The 26515-nt window shown below is 39.3% G+C and overlaps 1 protein-coding gene across 1 annotated transcript in view; it reads right to left on the minus strand.

The window, feature by feature from the left end:
* Positions 1 to 18503, minus strand: part of C7 (complement component 7) — a 48187-nt gene extending 29684 nt beyond the window's left edge. Inside the window, exons 1-7 of the mRNA XM_013018497.1 lie at positions 18412 to 18503; positions 13966 to 14021; positions 12981 to 13056; positions 10446 to 10587; positions 8375 to 8522; positions 7047 to 7185; positions 1221 to 1391 (exon numbers count right to left, since the gene is read on the minus strand). Of these exons, the coding sequence (XP_012873951.1) occupies positions 1221 to 1391; positions 7047 to 7185; positions 8375 to 8522; positions 10446 to 10587; positions 12981 to 13056; positions 13966 to 14021; positions 18412 to 18417 (738 nt within the window). The 5' untranslated portion in view covers positions 18418 to 18503. The remainder of the gene's footprint in view (positions 1 to 1220; positions 1392 to 7046; positions 7186 to 8374; positions 8523 to 10445; positions 10588 to 12980; positions 13057 to 13965; positions 14022 to 18411) is intronic.
* Between the last annotated feature and the right edge of the window lie 8012 nt (positions 18504 to 26515).

A 26515-nucleotide genomic window follows, 5' to 3' on the forward strand; every position in this document is an offset into this window, starting at 1 on the left:
ACTGCAAGTGCTCAGATTTCCCTATCCAAAACAGCAAAGAATTTAAAAATTAAGTCTTGTGGCTGGGAAGGTGGTTCAGTGGTAGATGCTTGCCTTGCGTGCATGAGGCCCTGGGTTCGATTCCTCAGCACCACATAAGCAGAAAAAGCCAGAAGTGGTGCTGTGGCTCAAGTGGTAGAGCGCTAGCCTTGAGCTGAAGAGCTGAGAGACAGCGTCCAGGCCCAGAGTTCAAGCCCAAGGACCAACAAAAAAATAAACAAAAAAAAAAAAAAAATAATAAAAAATAAGTCTTCAATTCCTCAAATAAAAATATTGCTAATTTAAAAGAAATAAGGAATTAAAATCTATTCAATTCACATACCTTGTAACTAGAGTTTATTTAACACATATAAGCATTATTGGACTTTTACACTGTATATGACACTTAATGTAGCTTTGCCAATAATTCTAAATGAAAAATATGACTCTAGACATTCACACACCAAGAGACCAAAGGAGGATACTTTTTAGGAAGGACCACAAAGGCACAGTGCTTCTGTGCTTCAGATCATATAAAATAATATCTATCGAGATGAACACCCGGAAATAGAAACAAGGGATTTTTTTTCTTAAGAAAAAAGAAATTTAGGATAATTTAAAATAGAATAATGCAAGATAACCTTCTATTTTGTTTTCAAATAAGAATGTTCTACAGGGCTGGGAAGGTGGCTCAGTGTAGAGCGCTTGCCTTGCATGCATGAAGCCCTGGGTTCGATTCCTCAGCACCACATAAACAAAAAGAAAAAAGCCGGAAGTGGCGCTGTGGCTTAAGTGGTAGAGCGCTAGTCTTGAGCTGAAGAGCTGAGGGACAGTGCCCAGGCCCAGAGTTCAGGCCCCACCACCGGAACCAAAAAAAAAAGAATATTCTAATGAGAAAACAAAAGGAACAATAAATGTTCAAAGAGAATTAACAAGACAATATTGTATCTTTAAAGAAATGGTTCTTCTTTTTGCTTATGTGGTGCTGAGGAATCGAACTCAGGGCCTCAGGCATGCAAGGCAGGCACGCTACCACTGAGCCACCTTCCCAGCCCTGAAACATTTCTTCTTAAAGAAGTACTGCTACCTTAATTTAAATAGGAAAGCTGATTTGTTTAATAAATGCATTTTCATTTTTATCAATGTCAACAACTGTTAAAACCAATAAACTATAGAAAAGTGAGCTGATGTTCTATACTAACCTTTTTCCTGGACATTTCCTTGGTATTTGTTGTATAACTCCGTGAATTCGACGATGAAGATCTGAAAAAGGACTTGCGCCTGCTGGCTGATGTATATTCTGTAGAGGTGTGTTTTATGTAAGACCAACTACTGTTGTAAAATTCATAATTAAAATCATTATTTACTTTCACCTACAAAGAAAGTGAACATTTTTATTATGGTCAAGTGAAAGCCTTCGATACCCTAAGATGTTTTTGTTATGGATCCTTTAACATGGATACTTGCTTTATTCAGTCTTCCCCAAAAGAAAAAACAACTTCGACTCTCATTAAGATCAGACCTGTCTGAGTTTAAGGAAAATATTCATTCTGAAATTACTCTTTGTTAAGCAGGAAACGTGATATCAATTACCGCAGCTCCAAGTGACTCACAAAACACTTTGGTGTACAAGCACACTGCATTTTCCTTTCATGTCAGCATGTGGCCTAGAAGTGAGCAAATTTACACAGTTCCACTGAGAACTCCACAGCGTTTGGCTGTTGATGTTCCATGTAAAGTGTGGAGCAGAAATACAAATAGGTGATAGAAAGCAACTAGATCATTCAAACTTTGTTTCGCAATGTTTTGTGTGATACAATAATAGACTGTTTTCTAATTCTATTTGACTTGAACAAACGCTAAAATTCAAGTTGTTTCCTTTGGCTAAGTAATGGAAGAAAGGGTATCCTCAAGGAGTTTTAAAGCAGATGATCAGTTAATTATAAGCGGCTCCTAGTTCCACGGAGAGATATCCATTCACTTACCCTTTATTTTACTTCATATCAAGTGGCAAAATGCAAAGCTAGGTGCTGGGAATTCATGCCTAGAATTCTAACTACTCAAGAGGCTCAGATCTGAGGATAGTAGGCAGAGAAGCCCATGAGACTACTATCTCCAATTAACCAGAATAAAAAGCCAGAAGTGAAGGTGTAGCTCAAGTGAAAGAGCACCAGCCCCTTGAGGGAAAAAGCCAAAGGAGAGTGGGAGGTCCTGAGTTCAAGCCCCAATACCAGTGTGCACACACATGCGCGCACGCGAGACACACACACACACACACACATGCGCGCACGCACACAGAGTTTAAATGCAATGCCCACAGGTGCTGATGAGTAGCATACACGGCGGAATCACCTTGTAGCAGGTGTGCTGATGAAAAAGTATTTACCCTATCCCTATTTGAAGCCTGGTTTATAGCTATGAGGTTCTGGTATTATGGTATTTTCTTTTATGCTCAAAAGAATCCTCATGTAAAAATCTCTTGACTTTTTGAAATTACAAGCAACAGCTTTGCTAGAAATGTCCTTCCCCATGAACATAAAACAAAAACCTGTAAGAGGACTTCTTTTCCTAGTATCTATTTTATGTAATAATTCAAATTTGGAACTTTCCTTCCACTGAATTTGTTATTATGAACCATATACATCTGTGTTTGAGATCAAAGTATAAATAAGCACAGAGAAAGCAGAAAAGATGAAAATAATACATTTTAAAAACTAAACTAAAAGAGAAGAAAATGATACACTATTATGGGGTGTCTTAAGTGATGTTTGTGAATACAAAACATTCAGGAAATTGGCATTAAACAAGAACAAGGTGGAGATGTGAAGACCCTGTTCACTATACCCATTCAACAAAGACAACAAGAAAATAGACTGAAATACCAGAATGCATTATATGACTTTTACCCCATGTTGAAAGTTATTCATACTAAAATTCTGCCATTAAATAAGAAAAGATAGATCTAACCATAACCATTATTATGGAGAATTATTTTCGTTACATTATAAAATCTGTGTAAAAGTCAGATTCAAGCATTCATCTCAGGCTGTCATGGGAGATATGTATGGTATAGGAATTGTTGCTGACTAAAATGAGAGCATTTTCCTAAGTTTTAGTAAAGATATCCATATCACTGGTGTCTCGGGACTATTTTATTTTGGGCTGGACATAGAATTAAGTTTTTTTATTTCTCTTAAAAATAAAAATTTAATACAAAAAAAATTAACCCATTTTCCCCATCTTAGACACGTCATTCAAATATTTGTTTCCTAATTTGTATAATTAAGTCTCTTGGCTGCTTTTTGCAGCATCTTTGCTCTCCCTACACATAGCAATCTTTTTTTTTTCAGGGTAGATGATAGTTTTCCTAAGTTTTATTTACTTTTTTTTTTTTTTTGTCGGAACTAGGGCTTGAACTCAAGGCATTGGCTTAGCTTTTCAGCTCAACTCTAGCACTCTACCACTCAAGCCACATCTCCACTTCCAGCTTCTTGCTAGGTAGTTAGGGATAAGGGTCTCCCATGGGCTGGGAAGGTGGCTCAGTGGTAGAGCGCTTGCCTTGCATGCCTGAGGCCCTGGGTTCGATTCCTCAGCATCACATAAGCAAAAAGTAAAAGGCCGGAAGTGGCACTGTGGCTCAAGTGGTAGAGCGCTAGCCTTGAGCTGAAGAGCTGAGGGACAGCGTCCAGGCCCAGAGTTCATGACCGGACCCAAAACAAACAAACAAAAAAGAGTCTCCCAGATTTGTGGGCCCAGGCTGGCTCCAAACTAGAATCCTTAGATCTCAGCCCACTCAGTAGCTAGGACTACAGAAGGGAGCCACTGTCACATAGCTTGTTTTCCTTAATTAATAGAAGAAGGTTAGATAAAGTATCCTTGATAAAAATTCCTTTGATGGGAAAGCAATTCAAGTGATGGAGTGCCTGTCTAGCGAGGCTCTAAGTGTACACCCCAACACCATTTTTTTAAGTAAATAAATGAAGCCGGTACGTTGTGATTGATTTGATATTCAGCTGGGATCTCTCCCAGGAGAATCTATGAAGTTCCTCCAACGTGGGCTTTCACTCCTCTACTCATCACAATCTGAGAATGAACATAGACCGAAGCTAAATGATGTATAGAATAAGCACCTTCCTAAGCAGCCACGGAACAGAAAGGTGTTTCCGTGTGAAGGCCCTGCCTGTTGCATGAAAAGTAAACCTACGTCCAGGCCGTGCATGGCAAAGTAAGTTGGTTTACTTAAGAAGGAAGCCAGTTTGCCCTAGGTAAAACCACAGTGCCAAACACAGACTATGAGAGCATCATTACTACTCCTAGTTACTAATAATGATAGTCCAATACACCAAAAGATACTTGTCACCTTTCAGGGAGCTGAATATTCAGTGGATGCTATGTCAATTTACTTGAGTTAAAGAGGACAGTCCCGCCTCCATGGGTTAGCGCTGGGTGACTGACAGGGCAGCCCGACGCTTCCGCCTCACTTCCCCCAGGCTACAGCCTCACAACACTGCTATGCCTCACTCAGCAGCAGGCTATAATTTCCCTCTGCTTCTGACAAACACCTTCACATTTGGTGGCTGGAAAGGCATTTTAGATGTCAATCCAAAAGCCAAGCCCTGCTGAGGTAAATGAATGTCAGAATCACGCTGTTATTAAATTATTCCCTTCTTCAGAAGCTGCAGACCTCCAGCATCTACCTCCCAACTAAGTTAAAAAGGTTCTTCTTCTTATTTCCTCTGCTGTGCAACTTTCTAAATTTGACCTTTAGGAAAATTCACATGTGCCTCCTGCTGACGATTATAAAAGAATTAGCAATACATCCTCCTAGGAACAGAAGAAAAATAAATATCTACAGATACCTATTTCACATTCTTCCTTCTGGCCAGAGTTTAAATTACGATACTTATTCACCATGTAGAATTTAGGATTGTAGAATTTAGAACTACAATAACGTGGAGAGAGCAAAAGGTAAAAGAAAATAAAGAGCTGTGACATCTGACACACTGGATTTGAGCTGTAGTGCTTTTTAATTTGATGATGTGGAGTTAGGCAGCTAAAGTTCTCTGAGCCTCAATTTATACACATTTTATATGGTAAAATATTCCTTGCCTTCCAAAGATATTGTGAAGAATAAAACTAGACCCATGGTTTAGAACAAAGTAGATGCCATGCCAGATATTCAAACATTGGTATAGCCAGGCACAAATGGGTCATGCCTGTAATCCTATCTACTCAGGAGGCTGAGAGCCAAGAATCGTGGTTTGAAGCCAGACCAGCAGAAAACTCTGTGAGCCTCTTTTCTCCAATAAACGACTCAAAAACAAAAATAGACGTGGTGCTGTAGTAGAAGTTGTAGAGCATTTGCCTTGAGCAAAAGAAGCTCTAAGATAGTTCCCAAGCCCAGAGTTCAAGTCCCAGAACTGGCACAAAAAAATAATAATAATTGGTAGCTACAGATGTTTTTCAGATCAGTTTAACATTCCATTTTCATGATTCAGTAGCTCTTAGCTGTAACTAATTCTATTATAATTTGGAAGGTAGTGAGTTTGCTATTTATAAGCAAAGCAGCTTTCTATAGAGGCTAATCTCAGTAAGCAGAAGGGCCTTCTGTCTGAACATCTTAATGATTTGGGTTCACAAATTTGAGCATAATAGAGAATGCTGAATGAGAATCTTTGGGAGTTCTGGGCTGAAGGAAAGAGAAGGAATAAAAAGAGAATTTTGAAGGAGAGTACAAGGGGAAAAAAACTAAAGCAGAATAAGACTAGGGGCAGCACTTTCTTGAGGCTGTGGAAGAGTATTGCAAGATGCAGGGTGTCGAAGGAGCAGACACACACACACACAGCACTGTAGCTGAGAGTTTGCTCTTGATCTCCACTGCAAATCTTCAGCAACTCCCCCTAAAGCTACAACTGCTCTGTGTGAGCAGATTCTGTGTTGATATCAAGAACAGGATGAGGTGTATATGATAGAACATTTGAACAGAAGATGACTAGAGCCAGAAGAAACCCTAAACTCATAAGCAAAGTTAGAAAGCTAAGCAAGACCACCAGGGATGAGAACAGGTTGCCAAAGCCACTCTTCCACACTGCTGGAGGGATTATAAACTGACACAGCCATGTAAAAGACTTTTCCTAGTAAAGTTAATTGTGTCTATGTCCTATAGAAGAACAATTTGAGTTTAGGTCTATGCCCTGAAGTGTGAGACTCACACATAGCAATGTTCAAATCATTTTAATAAGAATAAATTGGAAACAGCAAGAAAAAAAATGCCATATGCCTTGACATGAATAAATCTCAAGACTGTCATTCTGAGCAAGAAAAGAAAAAAGTCATAAAAAGAATTTTACTTGCATAAATGGAAAAAAGTAATAAACTTTTACTAGAGAACAAAGATATACAGACAGCACTTACAGAAAAAAAAATAGAAATGACTGATACAAACTGTATGGAAATGGTTGCCCCAGGATGAAAGAGATATGATCAGAAACAAATACACAGGAAAGCCTTTAAGTCACTTGCTGTGGCTATTTCTTAATGTAGATGATGGTTACACATGAATATACACAGAGATTTGTTTTATTTTTTTCTTCACATATACGGTACCTACTCATTTTCATATATATATATATATATATATATATATGTAACATTTTTCACAATTTAAAAATAAAAAGCACTTTTAAATGAGTTGTTACTGTCAAAGTTGCCAAAAACCAGTCATATCTCAGCCTTCATCAGTAACAATGTCACACAGGGAAAGGTGATAAAGGTTCTGAGCCCACATAGAACATGAAATTAAAATATGTCCATTTGAATGACACAAATGAACAGTACCAATGCGTTGTACCCAAGAGTTAAAGTAGATTTTATTAGGCATCTATAAACCATTTATATAAACTGACAGCATATGGGGCCAAGGTAAATTCTCAACAAATACAAAACTTTAGTGTCTCATAAGTAATTATCTCTGATGCTTTACAAAGTAAATTAATATAATTATCAATTAACTTGATATGATTAAATACCTGGAATGTATAGGAGAGAATATTTCCACTCAGTCTGTAGAAATCTTTTCCATCCCCACTGAACACTTTCCTGCATTGGCCCCCAAAACTTTTGGTGTTGATGACTCTGTTCCTAAACTGCCCAGTGAGTGCATTATAACTGTGAGAGAAGAAAGAAGAGGAGATATAAGAGAAAGAGGAGACGGAGAAGGAAGACGAAGAAGAGAAGGAAAAGTAGTTTAAAACCAAAAGTAGTACTTGCTTAAAATTTTAAAAAAAAAAGTCATTAGAGGACTCTAGAAAGTCTTAAAATCCTTTACGGTTAAGTACTTCTTTGAGAGTGCAAATAAAGAGTGCCCTTAATGCACACCATAAATTATCTAACTTTCTCTGCTTGGTATAATAGCTAACACTAATCGCTGGGAAAGTATAACATCCTTTTAGCCAAGGAATGTATTTGGGAAACACACAGGCCCTGTTGTCTCTATGGTAACAGCTGCTTTTGAATTGAATCTATAGATAAAAACAATACAATTAAGCTTTCTCTGGAGGAGTGTTCTACAATGAATTTTCAACTGACTCTATGTTTGTATGCCCAATAGCTACTCCTTTAAACAATGTTAGCTTATTTCTCTGTTAATAAATTTTAAAGTATTATAGGAAAATCACATCAAAATAGATTAGATTAGAAAACAACAGCCTAAAATTGATGCTAAAATTGATTAGTCCTAAATTAAAACTAACTTTAAAAACTAAGTCCCCTACAACTCCAAAAGTTCTTCACAATCTCTCAAAGTCAAACAGAATTGTTTTTCAACCTCTTAGAAATCAAGTTTCCTAGCTAGCTTAAGCAATTACTTTTCAACCTTGGAAATTGAGTTGTCTCTCTCCTCTCTTCTCTCCTTGCCCACATCATCGTCAATCTCTAGGGCAGAGACACACTATCAAATCAGTTCAATTCTCTCACTCTCTCTCTTCTCTCTCTTCTATCTCTCTCTGTGTTTTTCCTTTCCCCCTCTTTTCCTCCCTCCCTCTCTCTTTTTTCTTTTTCCTTCCTTCCATGAACTAAGAGATTTTCCTAGATGCAGGACTTTCAGCACTAAAAGCAGGACTGTCTAGGAATAATGTTCACTCTGCTTCTTTCTACGTGTATCTACAAACGCACAGGAATGAATACAGGAATTCATTTTTTTATATCATATTGTTTCAGGGTATGACAAAGAGCTCTAAGCCAAATGAAAAGGTTTGGCTGTTCAGTGATCTATTATTAGATTTACTGAACCATAAAACAAAGCAAAATGTAAAGCTACAACCTCTTGACCCAGTCAAGAGGCTGCTCATCATCTTACCCGTTGCCAGTGAGTTCTATGTTGGGAGGAGGTTTGTCAATGTCACAGGAAGGTCTGCTTTCTGAGTCCTCACATCTGTCCTCATCAGCACCGTCTTCTTCACAGTCAGAATCTCCATTGCAAACCAATGACTTGCTGATGCACTGACCTGACCACAAGAAAAGCCCAAGTGCAAATACAAAGAGAGAATGGAAACCTGGGGTCAAAAAGGTTTCTCTCACCCACAAAAGTGCAAATGTGAGATAAGGTCTGGGTGCCTTAGAAAGAACTAGAGATTATGGAGGTGTCCATTTTGTAGCACACCAAATAAATCCTCATTTGAAATGATGGCCATAAGCTCAGGGTGCCAAGGGAGCCCTGGCATGGACCAAATTCTCTGCCCCTGTCTACCGCCATTCTCCTAGCTTCCTATGTTCTAGGCATACTGAGCCATGGGCCAGTTGCATAAAGGACCAGGGTTTTGTTCAACCCTATATTCTTACACTTCTCTCTGCTTAGACCATTTTTCTCTACTTAATTAACAAGAAAGAAACATAGGTCCCATGGTTCCCTTATTTGCAATAACTAGTATATGTCTGAGACAAGCAGAAAAGATCAGATAAGTTGATGTTAGGGAAATGAACCCCAAGATAAGTATTCAAATGTTTTTTTTTCTTTCATGCAATTGTTTCTAACACATTTATAAGATTATTTCTTTGTTGCTTTGTATGTCCCTCCCCCACAGTATAACCCCTGCTTTCACTGTATTTGAGGTTGGTATAATTTGTGGAGGGGAAGGGAAAAAACAAATCATTTAAATAGGGATACAGGCGGACCCATTGCAACAATGAGATGTACAAGTCGTTATATGGAAAAACGAACTTTACAACTTTGGGGGAAAGGATTGGGTGAGGGGGGTGAGGGGGTTGGGAAGGGATGGGAAGGGGAAACAAAGGAGGAGGCAACAATGCTTGATAAGAAATGTACTCATTATCTTGCCCATGTAATTGTAACCCCTCTGTACAGCATTTTCACAATAAGAAAATTAACAAGAATCAGGCTGAAATATTAAACTCTACTGAAAACCACCCCTACTCCCACAGACCATAATTGCTGCTCTTCCTCTGTGTCCCCAGGGGATGCTTTGTGCACAAAAGTTCTCAGAATGTAAACAGTGTCCCTGAACAATGCAGTGGCCCCTACACCATCACTCAATGCAACACAGCAAATACGTGTTGGGAGTCTACCTAGGAACCTGCTACTCCAGAGATGAAACTATACTAAATACAGCCCATGTCTTCAAGGATTTCAGAAGAGACATCCAGACCAACCCATAGTCTATATGCTAGACTATATAGTACAAGATACATGAGAACACAGAGAAATAATTAGTTAACTGTTTTTATCAGTTGGGGATTTAGAAAACTCTTCCAAAGCATTTATCATCTGATTTGGATTTGGAAACTAACATAGAAGTTTGACAAAGATTGTGGAAAAACACTTCTAACAAAGGAATTCTTTATATACTCTTCTGTCTGTGAAACTTGGATGTTTTTGAGAGAAGATGCTATATGTTTCATTTTTATGTCACTATATTTGGATCATAACAAGAAAAGTAAATGAATCCATCTGACTACATAAATGCAACATAGAAAGTAAGTCAAAATCCTTTGCCAAAACTCTGTTTCTCTCACCCAGGCACAGAGCAGGTGGTGTTGTTCTTGATGGGCTAGTTATTGTTATTGACTTATAAACTAAAACTGTGGGGAAGAACGTTGCTCTTGCCCAATCTCACCTATATACCAGACTCCATCTGCATTTTCAACCAATGTTAAGGACTATCAACACTGTCATAGCTGTAATTCTATTAGAAGGGCAGAGAACGCCCTAACCTTTATTACCAAGTGCTTCCCTTGCTTTTGGAAGGATAATAGCTGAATGTGTGATTGATATACCAACCAAATTCTTGCTCATATGGGGGGGGGAATTAATTTATTAGCCCATGTAAAATTCAATAAATACATATTGAGCACCTTAAAGAAAACAGCATTTGAATTTATGATCTGCACTGAGCTTATAGAAAAGAAATTACCTGAAAAACACCTGAAACGTTCTCCACAGCCCTCCTCTATGGGACACCCTCGTGTGGGCTCACACGCTTGTGTTTCAAAAGCACTTTCAGCACATGGCTGGCCTCCATACTGCCCATACACAGCCACCAACCGCCGGCGAGTCTAAACACAAAACGGTTCAAGTGATCTCCAGTTTCCTGTGGGGTTTTTGTTTTGTTTTGTTTTTGACTGATGAAATCTGAGAGCAATTAATAAAATTTGAGAAACAATAACCAGGAAAATGATGAGTTCTACACAAGTAGAACCTACAAAATCAACAAATGCACCGGTTTGAGGTCAGCAACCATGTGAAGCCCTTCTTATAGAGGGCCCTCAGGTCTATCTTTACTTCCATTGTTGAGTGGGGAAAAGAATTAGTGAATCTTTGAGAAAGTAATGTCAAAGATTGAAGCTTAACAGGAATGGGTAGGTAAGCAAATACGGTACAGTAGAGAATGATTATTTGGCTGAAGCTCTATAGAAAGAGCTAAGTAGAATTAGGGAGATGGGTTTTGGAGGAAGAACGGGAAGGATACTAGAAGGAAGGTTTAGATGAAGTGGAGTTATGGAATCCCTAAGAAAATCAGCAGCAGTCATTGATTTGCCAGGAAACTTACTCCTTCTTGAAGATGGAAAAGGAGGAGAAAGATACCCAGAGCGACATACTAATACAAGAAGCCAAGTTTACAGTCTAAGCAGCCCAAAGATAGATGTTAATGAAATTTCCTTTATAGTAGAATTATTCAACAATCAAAATTCTCCCTTACTAAACCTTGGAATGATAAATGATAAACACTCCTCTGAGAGAAAGAGGGATATTGAAGAACTCATTTAGCTAAATGAGAAACTAACAGCTAATTTATCTTAAAGTTCACCGAATCCTTATTCAGGATGAAGGGATATGTTATCTAATGTTATAAATAAATAAACATCTACACAGCTCTTTTTCTTACTCCTGGCCACCAAAGGTGCACCTTTTAGGCCTCTTCTGGCACTCATCCCTCCTCCATTAATAAAAGCAAACCAATTTCTAGAAAAACTTACACCTTTGAGCAACAATCAACAGCCAAAAGTAGGTACCAAACCCATTTTGAACTTACTCACCCATCCTAAATTGTGTTAGAGGTAGAGATTCTTGAGATGGGCAGACACATTAATATAATTTGAGTTCTGAGTAAGTTTCTGTCCACCAGAGCCTGTCTCTGGCACTTTTCATTGCATTTAAACCAAGGAGCTATTACAGGTAAGGAACAGAATCCAGTGAAGTAGTCTGATACGGTTTCTACTCCCTGTTTTGTTTTTTGTAATTTTCAAAAATGTTTATTGTTATTATGAAAGTGATATACAGAGGGGTTACAGTTACTTATGTCAGGTAAAGGGTACATTTCTTTTGGACAATGTCATCTCTGTGCTTTTGGATTGAAGGAGGAGGGACACATGGGTGATTGATCTGAGTCCTCTTCTGAGATTACAAAGCACAACATTTGCAAAAGGAATGTTTTCTCTCTCTCTCTTCCAGCAACCAGGGCGTACCATGCCTGCTCATTCCCAGTAGTATTATTCCCACCTTGCACATCCTGAGCCTGCAGCCCTTTAAAATTTTCAGGTATTTCCAAAGAAGATTTTGCTTTGTGATCTTAGAATATATTCATTGCTTGATGACCACTCAAAGAAGAAAATTGTTTCTATGAAAAATACCCTCTGTCTCCTTCTATTTACAAGTCTTCCTTGTTTTTAAATTCTAAACGTTTTTTAAATTATGAAAGCTTGGTGTTTCTTTGACTTCGGCTTCATTATTCATGTCCTTCTCTGCCTATAATCAGAGTTGTCATCTATTGTATTTGCTAGAAGCTGAATTCTTCATGTGTATAACTTGTTTTGAAAAAACATTCTTTGAGATTCTAAATAAACAGCCTATAAAAATACTGTGAGAGAACTGGAGCATAGTGTTATATTGCTTGCCTGGCATGTGCAAGACCTTGGGTTTGAGCTCTAGTACCACAAAGAAACAGAGAGAGACAGACAGAAAATGATGATGCTTCAAAATAGCAATTACCTATGGTTCTGTTACTTTACTTTAAATTATTTTAAATATAGAGTTTATCCAAACTGAATCATTTAAAGATATTTATATCCATTGAAATGCTCAGAACCTTTAAAACAAATATTATATTGCTAGGAATTTAAAAATTGTAGGAAATTTAAAAATTGTAGGAAAACAGGCTAGGAAGGTGGCTCAGTGGTAGAGTGCTTGCCTTGCATGCATGAGGCCCTGGGTTCAATTGCTCAGCACCACATAAGCAAAAAAATCCGGAGTGGCGCTGTGGCTCAAGTGGTAGAGCGCTAGCCTTGAGCTGAAGAGCTAAGGGACAGCACCCAGGCCCAGAGTTTAGGCCCCATGATCCCCCCACCCCCCGCAACACACACAAACACACAAAGGAATAAATATCATCCAAGGCATGCCTAAACTGTTTCAACAGATAAGTAATCAAACACAAAGTTTTGTGTGATCCTACCTGAGTCTTGGTACAGCCACTGCATTCTGACCATGGGCCATAGGAATCATACCGGCAATTGACTGGAGAGGAGCCACTGTCACAGAACACATGGTAGAGCAGGTGGAAGATGCACAAGGAGACACAGAGAATAGTCAAAAACCAATACAAACATGCTTCAGGGAAGTACATATATGTCCATGTCTTCGGTGTATGCAATTCCAGGGGTATTGTGAACCAGCCTTGGTAACCTGTTTACATATGGCACCAATGATCAAATACCTAAGTATTTTTGACCCCTAAGCAATCTGAACTTATTGATACTTCTCTCCATTGTGCCCTGAGAAGAAGAGACCCTTCCAGAACAAGAAGGCTCAAGAAGAGAAGCGTGGCTATCCTTCCCTCCTTCTTCATGTTCCTTCATCTCCATGTACTCTGCTCTCGGATCTGAATCACCCTGGAGACTCCCAGGGCCCTCTCATTCCTCTCTCTACTCCTCCATCGCATGTCCTGCTCGTCCCTCAGGTGAGCCCACCCGTGCCCCTGAATCCGATAGTGAAAACTAAACCAGGTCATGCCTAGAGGTTGCTTAAGTTTGTTGTTTGGGTTTGTTTTTTGTTTTTTGTTGTTCCATGTCTCAAGAGCTTTAAAGTCCAGAGAAAGTTCTGCAAGGATTACATTTAAACATGAAATACTGCTTGTGGGTGTGTAGGTCTGCTTCAATTCTCTGAGTTACAGGTAAGACCCATGGTACTGGAATAAAGATCTTGAGATTTTTTTTTTCAGTCTTCATGTTCCTTCCTTGCAGGAGAAATAAGTAAAGTGAAATAAAAATAAGAATAAAACAGACTTCCATGGCTAATTTTTCTGAAAACATGGAAGATAAAACATAATGGAAGGGTAAACACACTCAAGCTGTAATGTACAAATTAATAAATAATACTAAAGAATTTCCCAAAATATTTTTTTACATTTTCACACAAAATCAAAAAAACAAAATCTTTACCTTGAAAATACTTGGAGCTCTCCTGTAAATCCCACCAAGATAAGGAAGCTGATTGTCTGTAGAAGAAAAATAATAAAGGATTCCTTTAGCATTCAATTCTTTAATGAGTTGAAAATCAATACAAATCCAAAGCTGGACTTATGGGTTGAGAATACAAGGAAGGAAAGAATGATGTAAAGAGCTAAATGATTTTGCCTTGCTTTTAAGATTTTATTTTAAAATTTGAAATCAAAAAATTAAAAATATAACTAACAGATGATCCAACAATCCCAGTACTGTGATGTATCCAAAAGAAATGAAATTAGTATGGTGAAGAGATAAAAATCCACTGTCGCATCCATCAGTGGATAAAGAAATAAAGAAAATATGAAACAAGGAGATTAGGTTATCCTTATCACTGAAAAAATAAATAAAACAAAAAGAATTAAGAAAAAATGCAATACATATCTACACAGCCTTTATAAAGGAAAACCTGTTGTTTCCAACAATACAGATATTCTTAGAGGGCATTAGCTTAAATGAGATAAACAAAACACAAAGGACAAGTATGGGAGTTATAATCAAAATGCATTAAGATGATTAAGATGCATTGTACTCAAAATAATATGATGAATTGGAATTCTTTTGTATAGCTACTTGAAGATTATAAATCTTATGAATAAAAATAAAAGCAGTAAGTAAATTACTAGGGGTTGAGAACATACTTGGAGAAAGTAGTTAACGAGATGATGGTTAAAGGATAGAAATTCCCAATACTGATGAACATAGTTAAGAAGTCTGTGCAACTTAGCTACTATACATACTAAACCAATGTATTCTTTTGGGGGGGTTAATATGTATTTTTATTGTACAGATACTGTGCAGAGGGGTTACAGGTACATGAGAAGGTATGAGTCCATTTCCTACTGAACATTGTTACACCTCCTTTATATTTCCTCTACCATCCCTTTCCTCCCCACCTCCCCAACTCCTCCCTCACCTCTCCCACACCACCCCACCATCCCCCCTCTTCAGTTGTAAAGTTCATTCTCAACAAACTGTCTTGTACATCTCATCATTACAATGAGTCATCCTGTACCCTTATTTCAGCATTTTGTTATTTCCCTTTCCCTCCCCAAGTTAGAAAAATGTATATACAAGACGCAGGGCACCAGAATCAAATACAGTGACAACAGGGGTTATACCATGGGGGAAGAACATACAAAAGAAACAAAAAAAATCACATGGAAGGAAGGAAGGAAGGAAGGGAGGGAGGGAGGGAGGGAGGGAGGGAGGGATAGAGGGAGGGAGGGAGGGAAGGAAGGAAGGAAGAAAGGAAGGAAGTCTCAGTAGAGTGAAATAGTCTCAAGTGTTTACTTAAGTTTCCCTCATCTTAATCCATTTCTCTTCTTCCTTGTAACTGCAGCCCCCATGGGAACAGTAGATAGGAGAAACCTGGATGAAGTAGCAGTGCTGATGGCTTGAGGCGTTAACAGGGAGTTAACAGTCTGAGTGAACAAGTAAAGGTTGAGGTGCAATCAGCAGGGGCAGTGACTCCCATCTACTCCTTAGTACTGGGGCATGAGGAACTTCAGCATGTAAAACACCCTGGGACCTTCTGTAATCATCTTTATGTGACAGCATAAACCTAAATATGGAGGATTTGACAGGTCACAAAATTAAATGAAAATGTAATAACATGTTTTTTGAAAAACCATATGTGTATTAAAAGACAAATCTAGAGAGAAACATAACAAGAGATAATAGTTTAATTATAAAAATAATTGGGATTTCCATTACTTATTTTTCCTTGTATGTGTTTTCCTACTTGTACTGAAGATAGAGGACATAAAGCTAGGAAGAGGTGGGTATAAATCAAGTTTTTACTGTGACTCTCCAAGAATATCAAATATAGTAGATTCACGAGTTAGTATGCAAGTCCTTAAATGCATCTGATGCTATATATGAAGAAGGTTGTATTCTTCGACTTCTACTTCAGCTTCCAAACTTTTTTCCTCAGTTTACTTATAGATCACCTTCCTGACATTCCTAGACAATTGAACCTGTAAAGGTATCTTCTTTCCACCGCAAAACCCTACTTCTAGTGCTTATAGTTCTACAAATCTTTTAGCCTTTTCCTTTGATTACCACAGCCAGTAGGATGGGAAGGAACCTACATGCTGGACCAACCTGGAAGAGTGAAGGAGGATGGGAGAGGCTAAGACTGCTTTCCTACAACTACTCTTCTGACATCACAACAAACATGTCACTAGGATTTTTTTTTTCATTTATAACCTAAGAGGGCTTTGTATATGTATCCACATTGAATCTTTGTTCTACACTGTGTCAACCCCTGCTTCCTGTCCCTGGGAACTCACATCTCAGCGCTTAGTCTTAGGCATTAACAAATGGTCATTCTCCTGCACATATCCTCATCCTCCCAAACTCTGAGTGTCCAAGCTGTTAGGACGGATCGGTTGCATCTGGCTTACCACTGACCTGTGCCTTTAAATTTCCCCTAAGGTGCATAAAGTATCATTTCCTGTCTCTCCTTCACCCCTCCCCCATTCCCTAAATCCATTGGCTCCTGGTGAGCTCAGTCTTGAAAGAACCTTGTAAAAAGCCATCCCACAGCCAGGCAAGAGAAAAGACCCAGTTATGACTCCTTATCAAATAGCTAAGAACCAATAGATCTCCCATTCAAAGACAACAAAAGAACCAAAGAGAATTCTGGGACCAAACTCTCAATTCTCTGTCCTGATAGCTCAGGGCTTTCCTAAGTAACTCTTCTCTGAAACATATCACAAAAGCATTTCCTTTGGATTTACTATAAAAATATGGATATTTGCTTTCAAATACAGGTTGGAACTCTGCATGAAATTTGGAGGGAAACCTTTGATTTATTTGTTGATTTTCTACTTTGTAATTAAAGGAAAAAATATATTACAGTGACATCCAAAGAGCATAATCCATTATTGTGAGCCATATTTTAAGCACAAACAATTATTAAGATGTCTCAACATAAAGGAAATTGACAATGCAAATATTAGGGAGAAATTTGTTAGCTAGATAATTTAGCAAGAGCATCATACTCCTTTTTGAACTAAAGGATTTCTCAATTTTAAGTGAAGTACAAAGTATAGCAATAAAGATTAAATTACATCATAATTCCAACTTTATAAGGTTAGTCAGTCTCAGAGTATTATAACATTAAACAAATGAACTTTGAGGTTGATATTTAAATTGTAATTATTTAATGCCACCTGTACCAGGATTATTTAAAAGCAGTATCCTGCTCCTTCTCCAACTCCCTTGCTCAATGAGCATGGATTTTGCACTGTTACTAGAGATGATCAAAGATGCTGCAGCTGACAGGGTTGAGGAACTATTTCTCCAGTACTATAATGCAACATCAAAACACATCTGATGGGTCTGGGAAAGTGGCTCAGTGGTAGAGCGCTTGCCTTGCATGCGTGAGGGTCTGGGTTCGATTCCTCAGCACCATATAAGCAGAAAAAGTTGGAAGTGGTGCTGTGGCTCAAGTGGTAGAGCGCTAGCCTTGAGCTGAAGAGCTGAGGGACAGCACCCAGGCCCAGAGTTCAGGCTCCATGACCGACCAAAAAAAAAAAAAAAAACGCATCTGATTTTCGTGTGGCAGGAATGTGGTTTGTGGTCATGATTTCTGTCCTCAGTCTTGTCTCTTGTTACAAAGGAACTTTTAAAAGAAATGATCTTATAACTTTTCATTGAAGCAATCTGTGCATTTGATAAGCCTTATCTCATTCCACATACTTACATCTTCCATTCTCATAGTCCTGGACCTTTCACCCTGGACTCCAATTCTAAAATGCCACAGTAGCAAGTTCACTTCTCCATAAACTTTGAGGTTAAGTGCCATCAGAGCCTCTTTGCATGGCTTCAGATAAGGACATACATACTGAAAGAAAACCAGGCTTAAGAAACACCCATTGTACTCTTTTTCTTTTTCTTTTTTGTGGGTCCTGAGGCTTGAACTCTGGGCCTGGGTGCTGTCTCTAAGCTTCCTTTGCTCAAGGCGAGCACTCACCCACTTGAGTCTGAGAGCCACTTCTGGCTTTTTCTGAGTAGTTAATTGGAGATAACAGTGTCATGGACTTTCCTGCCAAGCTTGTCTTTGAACTCTGATCCTTAGATCTCAGTCTCCTGAGTAGCTAGGATTACAGGTGTGAGCCACCAGCTCCCAGCTTTCTTATTTCTTTATGACTTTCTCTATTCCCAGCCCAATGGAGCTATAATTAAACTGTAAAATAAGAAGGGCTAATTCACTTTTGGTTGAACTATTTTTAAAAATTTAACTAAGGATTTTTTAACTAATCCCAGACCTTTATATTCTGTATTTTTGTCTTTGTTCTTATGTTATGGGGTTTTTTTTAAGTATTGACTTCTTTTTAAAATCCCTTATTTACAAAAGTAATAAAATTATCTTACCTTCATGTTTGGGAAAAGAGAAGAGGAAAACTTTCTCTCTCCGCGCAGGCAAGTTTTCAACTTACAGGAAGAGCCCAGAAATCTCACCCCTTGGCTTCTCCCTGCTCTGGATTGTCTTTGCACTAATTTATACAGCAAGTGACCCTGAGATTTCGCTCCTACCCCAGCCAGATTCTCCAGGGACATGAACAGTCTGCCTCTCTGTGCTTTATCTGTGCCTTGAGGCCAGATGCATTTTATCAATTACACAGACCTTAGCTACAGCCAACTGGGACTGTTTGGAAGTTACAGATATGTTTCTGAGAAATATATCTGTTAATAAGGAAAGACAGCAAATGTTCTCCACTTCAATGTTTAAGCGATTTCCAGCCAGAGTAGATTCTAGAAAGCAAAAGAGATAAGCCTCCATACTAGTTCAAGCTATTTAACTGAGCACATGTTTTCACACGTGCAAACCCTTCTCATAAGGGGTGTTTTTTATAAACTAAATTTAGAGAGGAGAAAAAATAAATTCTCTTATGCCATTTTTGTTGCTCTAACAAAATAGCTGAGACTGAGTGTCTGTTTCTAAAGCAGAGAGCCCCATTACTTAGCCCCGTTATAGAGAATAGGAAATCCAGGAGCATAGTGCTAGCATCCTCTTGACTTCTAATGAGGGCCATGGGCTGCATTCTAACATGGTGGAGGGAATCACACAAGACAGGGCATGCATGCTAGCTCAAGTCTCTCTTCTTCATCTGATAAAAACCAATCACTCGAGATTGTCCCACCATCAGGACCTTATCTAATCTTAATTTCCTCCTAAAGATATTACCTGCAAATGCCATTAATGGGAGACTTTGAGGATAAAATTTCCAGTACCTGATTTTGGGAGAACACAGTTCCCAAGACAGCAATATCCACACTTTGTGTTGAACTTGCACAGAAAATCACAAAGAGCATCATTTTTGGCAAATATAATTCAATGCATTGCTAATTTTCTCAAGAGCTTCCTATAATCCTTCACTATTCAGATCACTCAGTTTAGAAAGCTCCTATCAAGGCCACCAGCCACATCAGTTCCTCATCTACGGTCACTCCCTGTTCTCCTTCCTTTGTTCTTAACCTTGAATTTCTCTAACATCACTTTCACAGGTTTTAAGAAATGTTTCACTGTTTTGCAAAATTTCAGGCTTCTTATTGGAACTGAGCTAACAGCTTTGTTTGTATTGTTTGTCTAAGTATCTGTGGTTAAATAGGCAAGCTGCTGCGGGTACAATGAACTTAAGTGGGAAAGAAAGTTTGAATTGAGTCATTTTATAAGTAAACATTTTTTAGTAAATAATAGAGAAAGCCTTGTACCTCCTCACAAATTTAATGGGGCTTTTCAGAGGCCAAGCTGCATATTTTCTGTTCAAATGGTTAGGGGTTTGTGGGAGAAACTTTTGTAACTAAGAAAATGATCCTTGACTCTTGAAGGAAATATGTTTAATTTTAATTCCTGGTCCTGGGGCCTGAACTCTGGGCCTGGGCGCTGTCCCTCAGCTCTTCAGCTCAAGGCTAGCACTCTACCACTTGAGCCACAGCGCCACTTCTGGCTTTTTTCTTTTTGCTTATGTGGTGCTAGGGAATCAAACCCAGGACCTCATGCATGCAAGGCAAGCGCTATACCACTGAGCCACCTTCCAAGCCCCTTTAATTCCTATTTTTATTCAACTATGAATTCTAGCTGCCTTAGACTCCTCCAGCACTCCATGTGCAATTCCACATTCAGTGAGGATCCCAGTTTACATTTTCCCAGAAGTATGCTCAGAGACAAAAATTCAGTTTCAAGTAGTTGTTTTTGTTTTTTGGAGGGTTTTTTGTTTTGTTTTGTTTTTTGCCAATACGAGGGCTTGAACTCGGGCCTGAGCACTGTCCCTGAGCCTCTCTGTGCTCAAGGCTAGCACTTTACCACTAGCACAGCAACACTTCTGACTTCTTCAGTGTATATGGTTCTGAGGAATGGAACCCAGGGCTTCATGCACATTAGGGAAGCCCTCTACCACTAAGCCACATTCCCAGCCCAAGTAGTTGTTTTTTGCTTTGTTCTGTTCCCTGTGAGTAGTAATCTTACAAGGCATTGATGGGAGTGCGAAGTGAACTGGAGAATGGAAGGAAAACAAAAGTTATAAATAAATCTAGAGTTCACACTGCGGGAAGTTTGACTCCCGTATAAGCTTTGTAGACTTTAAAATTCGTTGGCAAGTCATCCACTGGATTTGTTTTTTGTTTTTCCGGTTGTGGAGCCTGAACTCTGGGCCTAGGCGCTGTCCTTCAGCTCGTCAGCTCAAGGCAAGCACTCTACCACTAAGCCACCTTCCCAGCCCCCCACTGGAAATTTTTACTTTCCTGGGCTGGATTTGAATCTTTTTGTTTTAATTGTAAAAATAGTATACAGAGGAGTTACAGTTACATGAGTAAGGTAATGAGTACATTTCCTATTGAGCATTGTTACCTCCTCCTTTGTTTTTCCCTTACCATCTCTTCCCTCTCTACCTCCCCAACTCTCCCCCCCCCCAGTTGTAAAGTTCATTTTCTACATAGTGTCTTGTACATCTCATTGTTACAATGGGTCATCTGTATCCTTGTCTCAGCATTTTGTTATTTCCCTTCCCCACCCCAAATTAGAAAAATGTATATACTAGATGCAGGGCACCGACATCAAATACAGTGAAAACAGAAGTTATACCATGGGGGAAGAACATACAAGAGAAACAAAAAAAATCACATAGTACATTTTAGGTGCATTAAAAACAATAGCAAAAAAGAAAAAACAAGTTGTGCCCCTATCTTGGGGTTCATTTCGCTTAACATCATCTTATATGATCATATGTACATAGCTTTTGACCTTTTCTGCTTGTCCTCAACTTATACTAGTTATTGCAAGTAAGGGAAACCATGGGACCTATGTTTCTTTGGGCCTGGCTTACTTCACTTAAAAGTAAATTCTTCAACAACAAATCCTCAAAAAACAACTGCCCAATAAATAAGTGGGCTAAAGACTTGAAGAGAAACTTTTCTTAAGAGGAAATAAGAATGGCCAATATACACATGAAGAAATGCTCAACCACTCTAGCCATAAAAGAAATGCAAATCAAAACAACATTGAGATTCCACCTCACCCCAGTTAGAACGGCTATAATCAAGAACTCTAATAACAACAGATGCTGGAGGGGATATGGACAGAAGGGAACCTTACTGCATTGTTGGTGGGAGTGTAAACTTGTTCAACCACTTTGGAAGGTAGTATGGAGGTTCCTCAAAAGACTTCACATAGAGCTCCCCTATGACCCAGCAATCCCACTTTTGGGCATTTACCCAAATGATCACAAACAAGACCATCCTAAAGCTACCAGCACAACTATGTTTATTGCAGCCTTATTTACCATAGCTAAGATATGGAACCAACCCAGATGCCCTTCCGTAGATGAATGGATCAAGAAAATGTGGTGTGTGTGTGTGTGTGTGTGTGTGTGTGTGTGTGTGTGTGTGCACACAATGGAATTCTATGCCTCTATCAGAAAGAATGGCACCACCGCATTTGTTAAGAAATGGAAAGACTTGGAAAAAAAATATTAAGTGAAGTAACCCCACTAGAAATTTTTAAGGAACAATCAAAGTGGTATATTAGGACCAATGAACAGGGGTACTGTGCAGGCACATGAGGAAATCAAGAAGTATGACTCAATACTTCAGGAACTCAGAAAGGGCAATTAAGGATTCATTCAAAAAGGTAGATCAAAAAAATATCTGGAAGGCTTCATAACAGTGATTAAGTACAGTTTCAAGTCCAATTAAAAGAATTAGATTGAACTCAAGGCTTCACTTTAATTTTTTATTGTGACAATACTGTACAGAGGGGTTACAGTTACATGAGCAAGGTAATGAGTACATTTCTTATCCAGCACTGTTGCCTCCGCAACCATCCTCCAAAAACCTTTTGCTTTTTTTGTTTGTTTTTCAAAGGGCTCTTGAACTGACTTTGCCTAAGTTGGCCTAAAACCATGATCCTTCTTGCCTCTTTAAGAGACTGACCATATGAAGCAAAAAGAAACAATAACAAAAAAAAACCTGAAGAAATACCCATTCTGGGAGCAAGAATAAGAGCCCAGAAGAAGAGAGAGGTTACAGAAGGAAAGAGAAAAACCAAAACAATAAGACATCAAGCCAACTCAGGAGAAATTCAAGAATAGCCAGGAGCTGGTGGCTCTTGCCTGTAATCCTAACTACTCAGGAGACTGAGATCTGAGGATCATGGTTAGAAGTCAGAAGCCAGCCCAGCAAGGAAGACTCTTATCTTCAGTTAATTATAGAAAATCCAGACATGGTGCTGTGGCTCAAGTGGTAGAGCACTAGCCTTGAGCAAAAGGAGCTCAAGGACAGTGCCCACACCTAGAGTTCAAGCCCCAGGACTGGCAAAAAGAAGGAGGAGGACAAGGAAGAGAAGAAGGGGGGGGGGAGAAGATTTCAACAAGGACAAATGATAATCAAAGAGAAGGAAGATTATGAGACCATGCCACTCTGTGATTTTTAAAAAATTACTGATAAACTGGGGCAATTTTCCAACATTATTGCCATGAAATTCCTGTGCTGCAAGATACTTCAAATAAATGTTTTTGTGTGGCTAGAACTGGGGGGATTGCTCAATTGGTAGATGGCTTGCCTAGCAAGAGCAAGGCCTTAGCATTGACAAAAATAATCTATTAATTTGTGATCAAACAAGTGTAAGAGGGCTGGGAAGGTGGCTCAGTGGTAGAGTGCTTGCCTTGCATGCCTGAGGCCCTGGGTTCGATGCCTCAGCACCACATAAGCAGAAAAAGCCAGAAGTAGCGCTGTGACTCAAGTGGTAGAGTGCTAGCTGAGGGACAGCGCCCAGGCCCAGAGTTCAGGTCCCAGGACCGGCAAAATAAAAGTTACAAGTGTAAGTGTATATAAAATAGAGACAACTGTGTCAGCTTCTAAAGTTCTAACCTTTGGGGTTGATAATTCTCTGTTGCTTGAGGAAAGGGACAGCCGTGTGCAATCAAAGATCGTCATTTGGCCTCTGCCCACTGTGTGCCCACTGCATTTTTCCCAGTCATGACAAACATGTCACTGCCAGACATCGCCAAATGTCCTCTAGGGGCAAGCTACCCTCCTTTCTCCATTGAGAAACATTGTTATAGGGTTTATACCCGCCTTCCTCCACCCCTACCCCCCGAAAGTGCCCAGCCTTAGAGCCACAGTGCACAGTGCATTGTAAAATGTTCTGATAGTCTAGCACACATTGATCAACCCAGAATTTCTCAAGTTCATGGGGACAAAGCAGATGATACATGGACATTTGGGGATCGATGGTGTCTGAGCCAATGCTGAAAAGGTAGAGGGGAAATAGATTTCTGTCACATTCTGTCACCTGTCCCCCTTGGTATCTCCCACCTGCTCTTCTCCAGATGTACTCATTTCCCTTGGGAGCAAGTCACCTGCTCCAACACCCACAGCTCGTAAGGGAACTTTGAAGCCTCTTATGACATTGGGATAGTATTCTAATCTCTATCTAGCTCATCGAGATCTCTGAAAATATTTTGACAAGGCTATTTCATTTACTAGTCATTTTGTTATTTTTTTTTTAAATCATTCCAGCAGATCCCGCTGACCCTGGGGTCTTCTGAGTATCCAGATAAACTCACTTGGGATGGACACAGCTTCATTTTCTCTTTGGCAAGCCTACTGGATTTACCAGTAGGAGTGAAGAAGCAACAGCATCCCCTAGTGGCAGACTATTGAAAGTAAAAGAAAGTTTTAAGCTCTAGTGTTAAACCACTCAAAAAGAAGCCAGCTAGATCACAGTGAATCTTTTAAGCTTCCAGAAAAGTGCTTTTTAAGCTATTAAGTACTCCAGGTAGTATATTTTCTTTGTCATTAAAGTGTCACCATCCAAATAGTTTAAGAATGAAAAATGATGGCCTCCAAAAAATGGTTTACCCCAAGGAAGAATTCAATAAAATGGTCGTTAAATGCTTTACTTAACTTCTAAAAAGATGTTGCCCACTTGTGCAGGTAACACTTCACTAAGGACTATGATTTGCGCATTAATTGAGGTCATGAAGACCTCACTGAGACCTTATTAGCATCTTATTTTCATAAGCATATTGTTTAAAGTTTAAATATTTCAATGAATATTCATGGGGCTTCACACTTGCCTTTTGCACAGATGTTACCTTTTGCTACAGGGGACAGACCTTTCCCCTGGTTGCCCTGGTAACTGTATGTGACCATGATCAAGTGACAATGGAGAGGTGATAAGACATTTTGTCACTGTAGTTTTCAATAGTGGCAGGCATCTGTTACATTTAAAAATTAGGGTTTCTGAATATCATTTGGGGCATTTCACTTCCCGGCTATGTACTTCATGACTGCAAGTCCAAGATACATTTCATTTGGGTTAAATATGAATTAAGCTCTGTGAAGGAAGATAGAGAATGCAAAGATTTCAGCGGTGACCGCAGGCTGAGAAGTCTGGCCGATGAAACGTGGCTGTCAAGCACCAGGTCATTTATTTGATCTCCACGTCAATCTTGGGCCCAAGAAAATTGAATGTTTTTGCTTGTTTGGTTTTGGTTTTTCTGGGGCAAAAGTTCAGCATGCAATATCCTTAAAGTAAAACTCAATCACTTTTAGAACACAGCAGGCTGTCCCATAACTTTAAACTTTATCCCTTTAAAAGGTTTTTGAATAAGTTTGCTATAATACCAGATTTATCCCTGCATATTCCACAGGCTGAGAAATAGAGCATGTGTGGTAGGAAAAAGTAAAAGCCTGAATTACACTAACTCTTCAAATGCTTGTGAAAAAAAAGTCCAAAACCAGGAAAGACAAACACATATCTAGAAATTTTGACTGAAGAGGAAGAATCTTGGGGCTGGGAAGGTGGCTCAGTGGTAGAGCGCTTGCCTTGCATGCCTGAGGCCCTGGGTTCGATTCCTCAGCACCACATAAGCAAAAAGAAAAAAACCGGAAGTGGCGCTGTGGCTCAAGTGGTAGAGCGCTAGCCTTGAGCTGAAGAGCTGAGGGACAGCGCCCAGGCCCAGATTCAGGCCCCACGACTGTACCCAAAAAAAAAAAAGAGGAAGAATCTTGTCAGGCTCTGGTGGTTAATGCTTGTACACCTAGCTACTCAGAAGGCTGAGATCTGAGGATAGAGGCTCAAAGCCAGCCTGGGCAAGAAAGTCCATGAGACTCTAATCTCCAATTAACTATCCAAAAAAAGGCCATATGAGGAGTGATGGCTCAAGTGGTACAGCACTAGTGTTGAGCAAAACAGCTCAAGGACAGCGCTTAGGCCCTGAGTTCAAGCCCCAGGGCAGGCACCAAATAAATAAATAAATAAGACTTTTCCTGAAAGCAAAAGTAAAGTAAAAATTGGAGCCAGAGGCTCAAGTGGTAGAGCATCTACCACTTGAGTGTGAAGTTCTGAGTTCAAAGCCTAATACCACAAAAACCAAAAGATACTGATTTGTATTTTATTAGTAGAAATGTGTACTAACAGTCTGAATTCAAATGTTGGATACCTTGCTTAGTCTCTCTCTTCTCTCATCTAAAGAGTGGAAATACTATCTAACTCATAGGGTTGTGATATTGAAATAACCAACTCTCGCAGGGTGCCAGTGGCTCACGCCTGTAATCCTAGCTATTCAGGGGGTTGAGATCTGAGGATTATGGTTCAAAGCCAGCCCAGGCAGAAAAGTCCCTGTGAGACTCTTGCCTCCAATTAACCACTCAAAAACCAGAAGTGGTGCTGTGGCTCAAGTGGTGGACAGTGCCCAAGCCCTGAGTTCAAGCCCCGCAACCAGCAAAATAAATAAATAAATAATAAAGCAGCAAGGGCTGGGATTATGACTCAAATGTTAGAGTGTCTTTTTATCAAGCCTGAAGCCCTGAGTTCAAGCCTCAGTACCATCAAGGCATTGAGAATATAGAAATAAAATAAAATTTATGTGATCTGAAATCATGACCCTTTTCTTCAGCTTGCAGTTCTATCAGCTAGCATTATGACAGCGACAGTATAGTGCACATTACTCACAAGGTCCAAGTGAAAACCACA

Source organism: Dipodomys ordii, unplaced genomic scaffold (assembly GCF_000151885.1).
Source record: "Dipodomys ordii isolate 6190 unplaced genomic scaffold, Dord_2.0 Scaffold41, whole genome shotgun sequence".
Taxonomy (NCBI): domain Eukaryota; kingdom Metazoa; phylum Chordata; class Mammalia; order Rodentia; family Heteromyidae; genus Dipodomys; species Dipodomys ordii.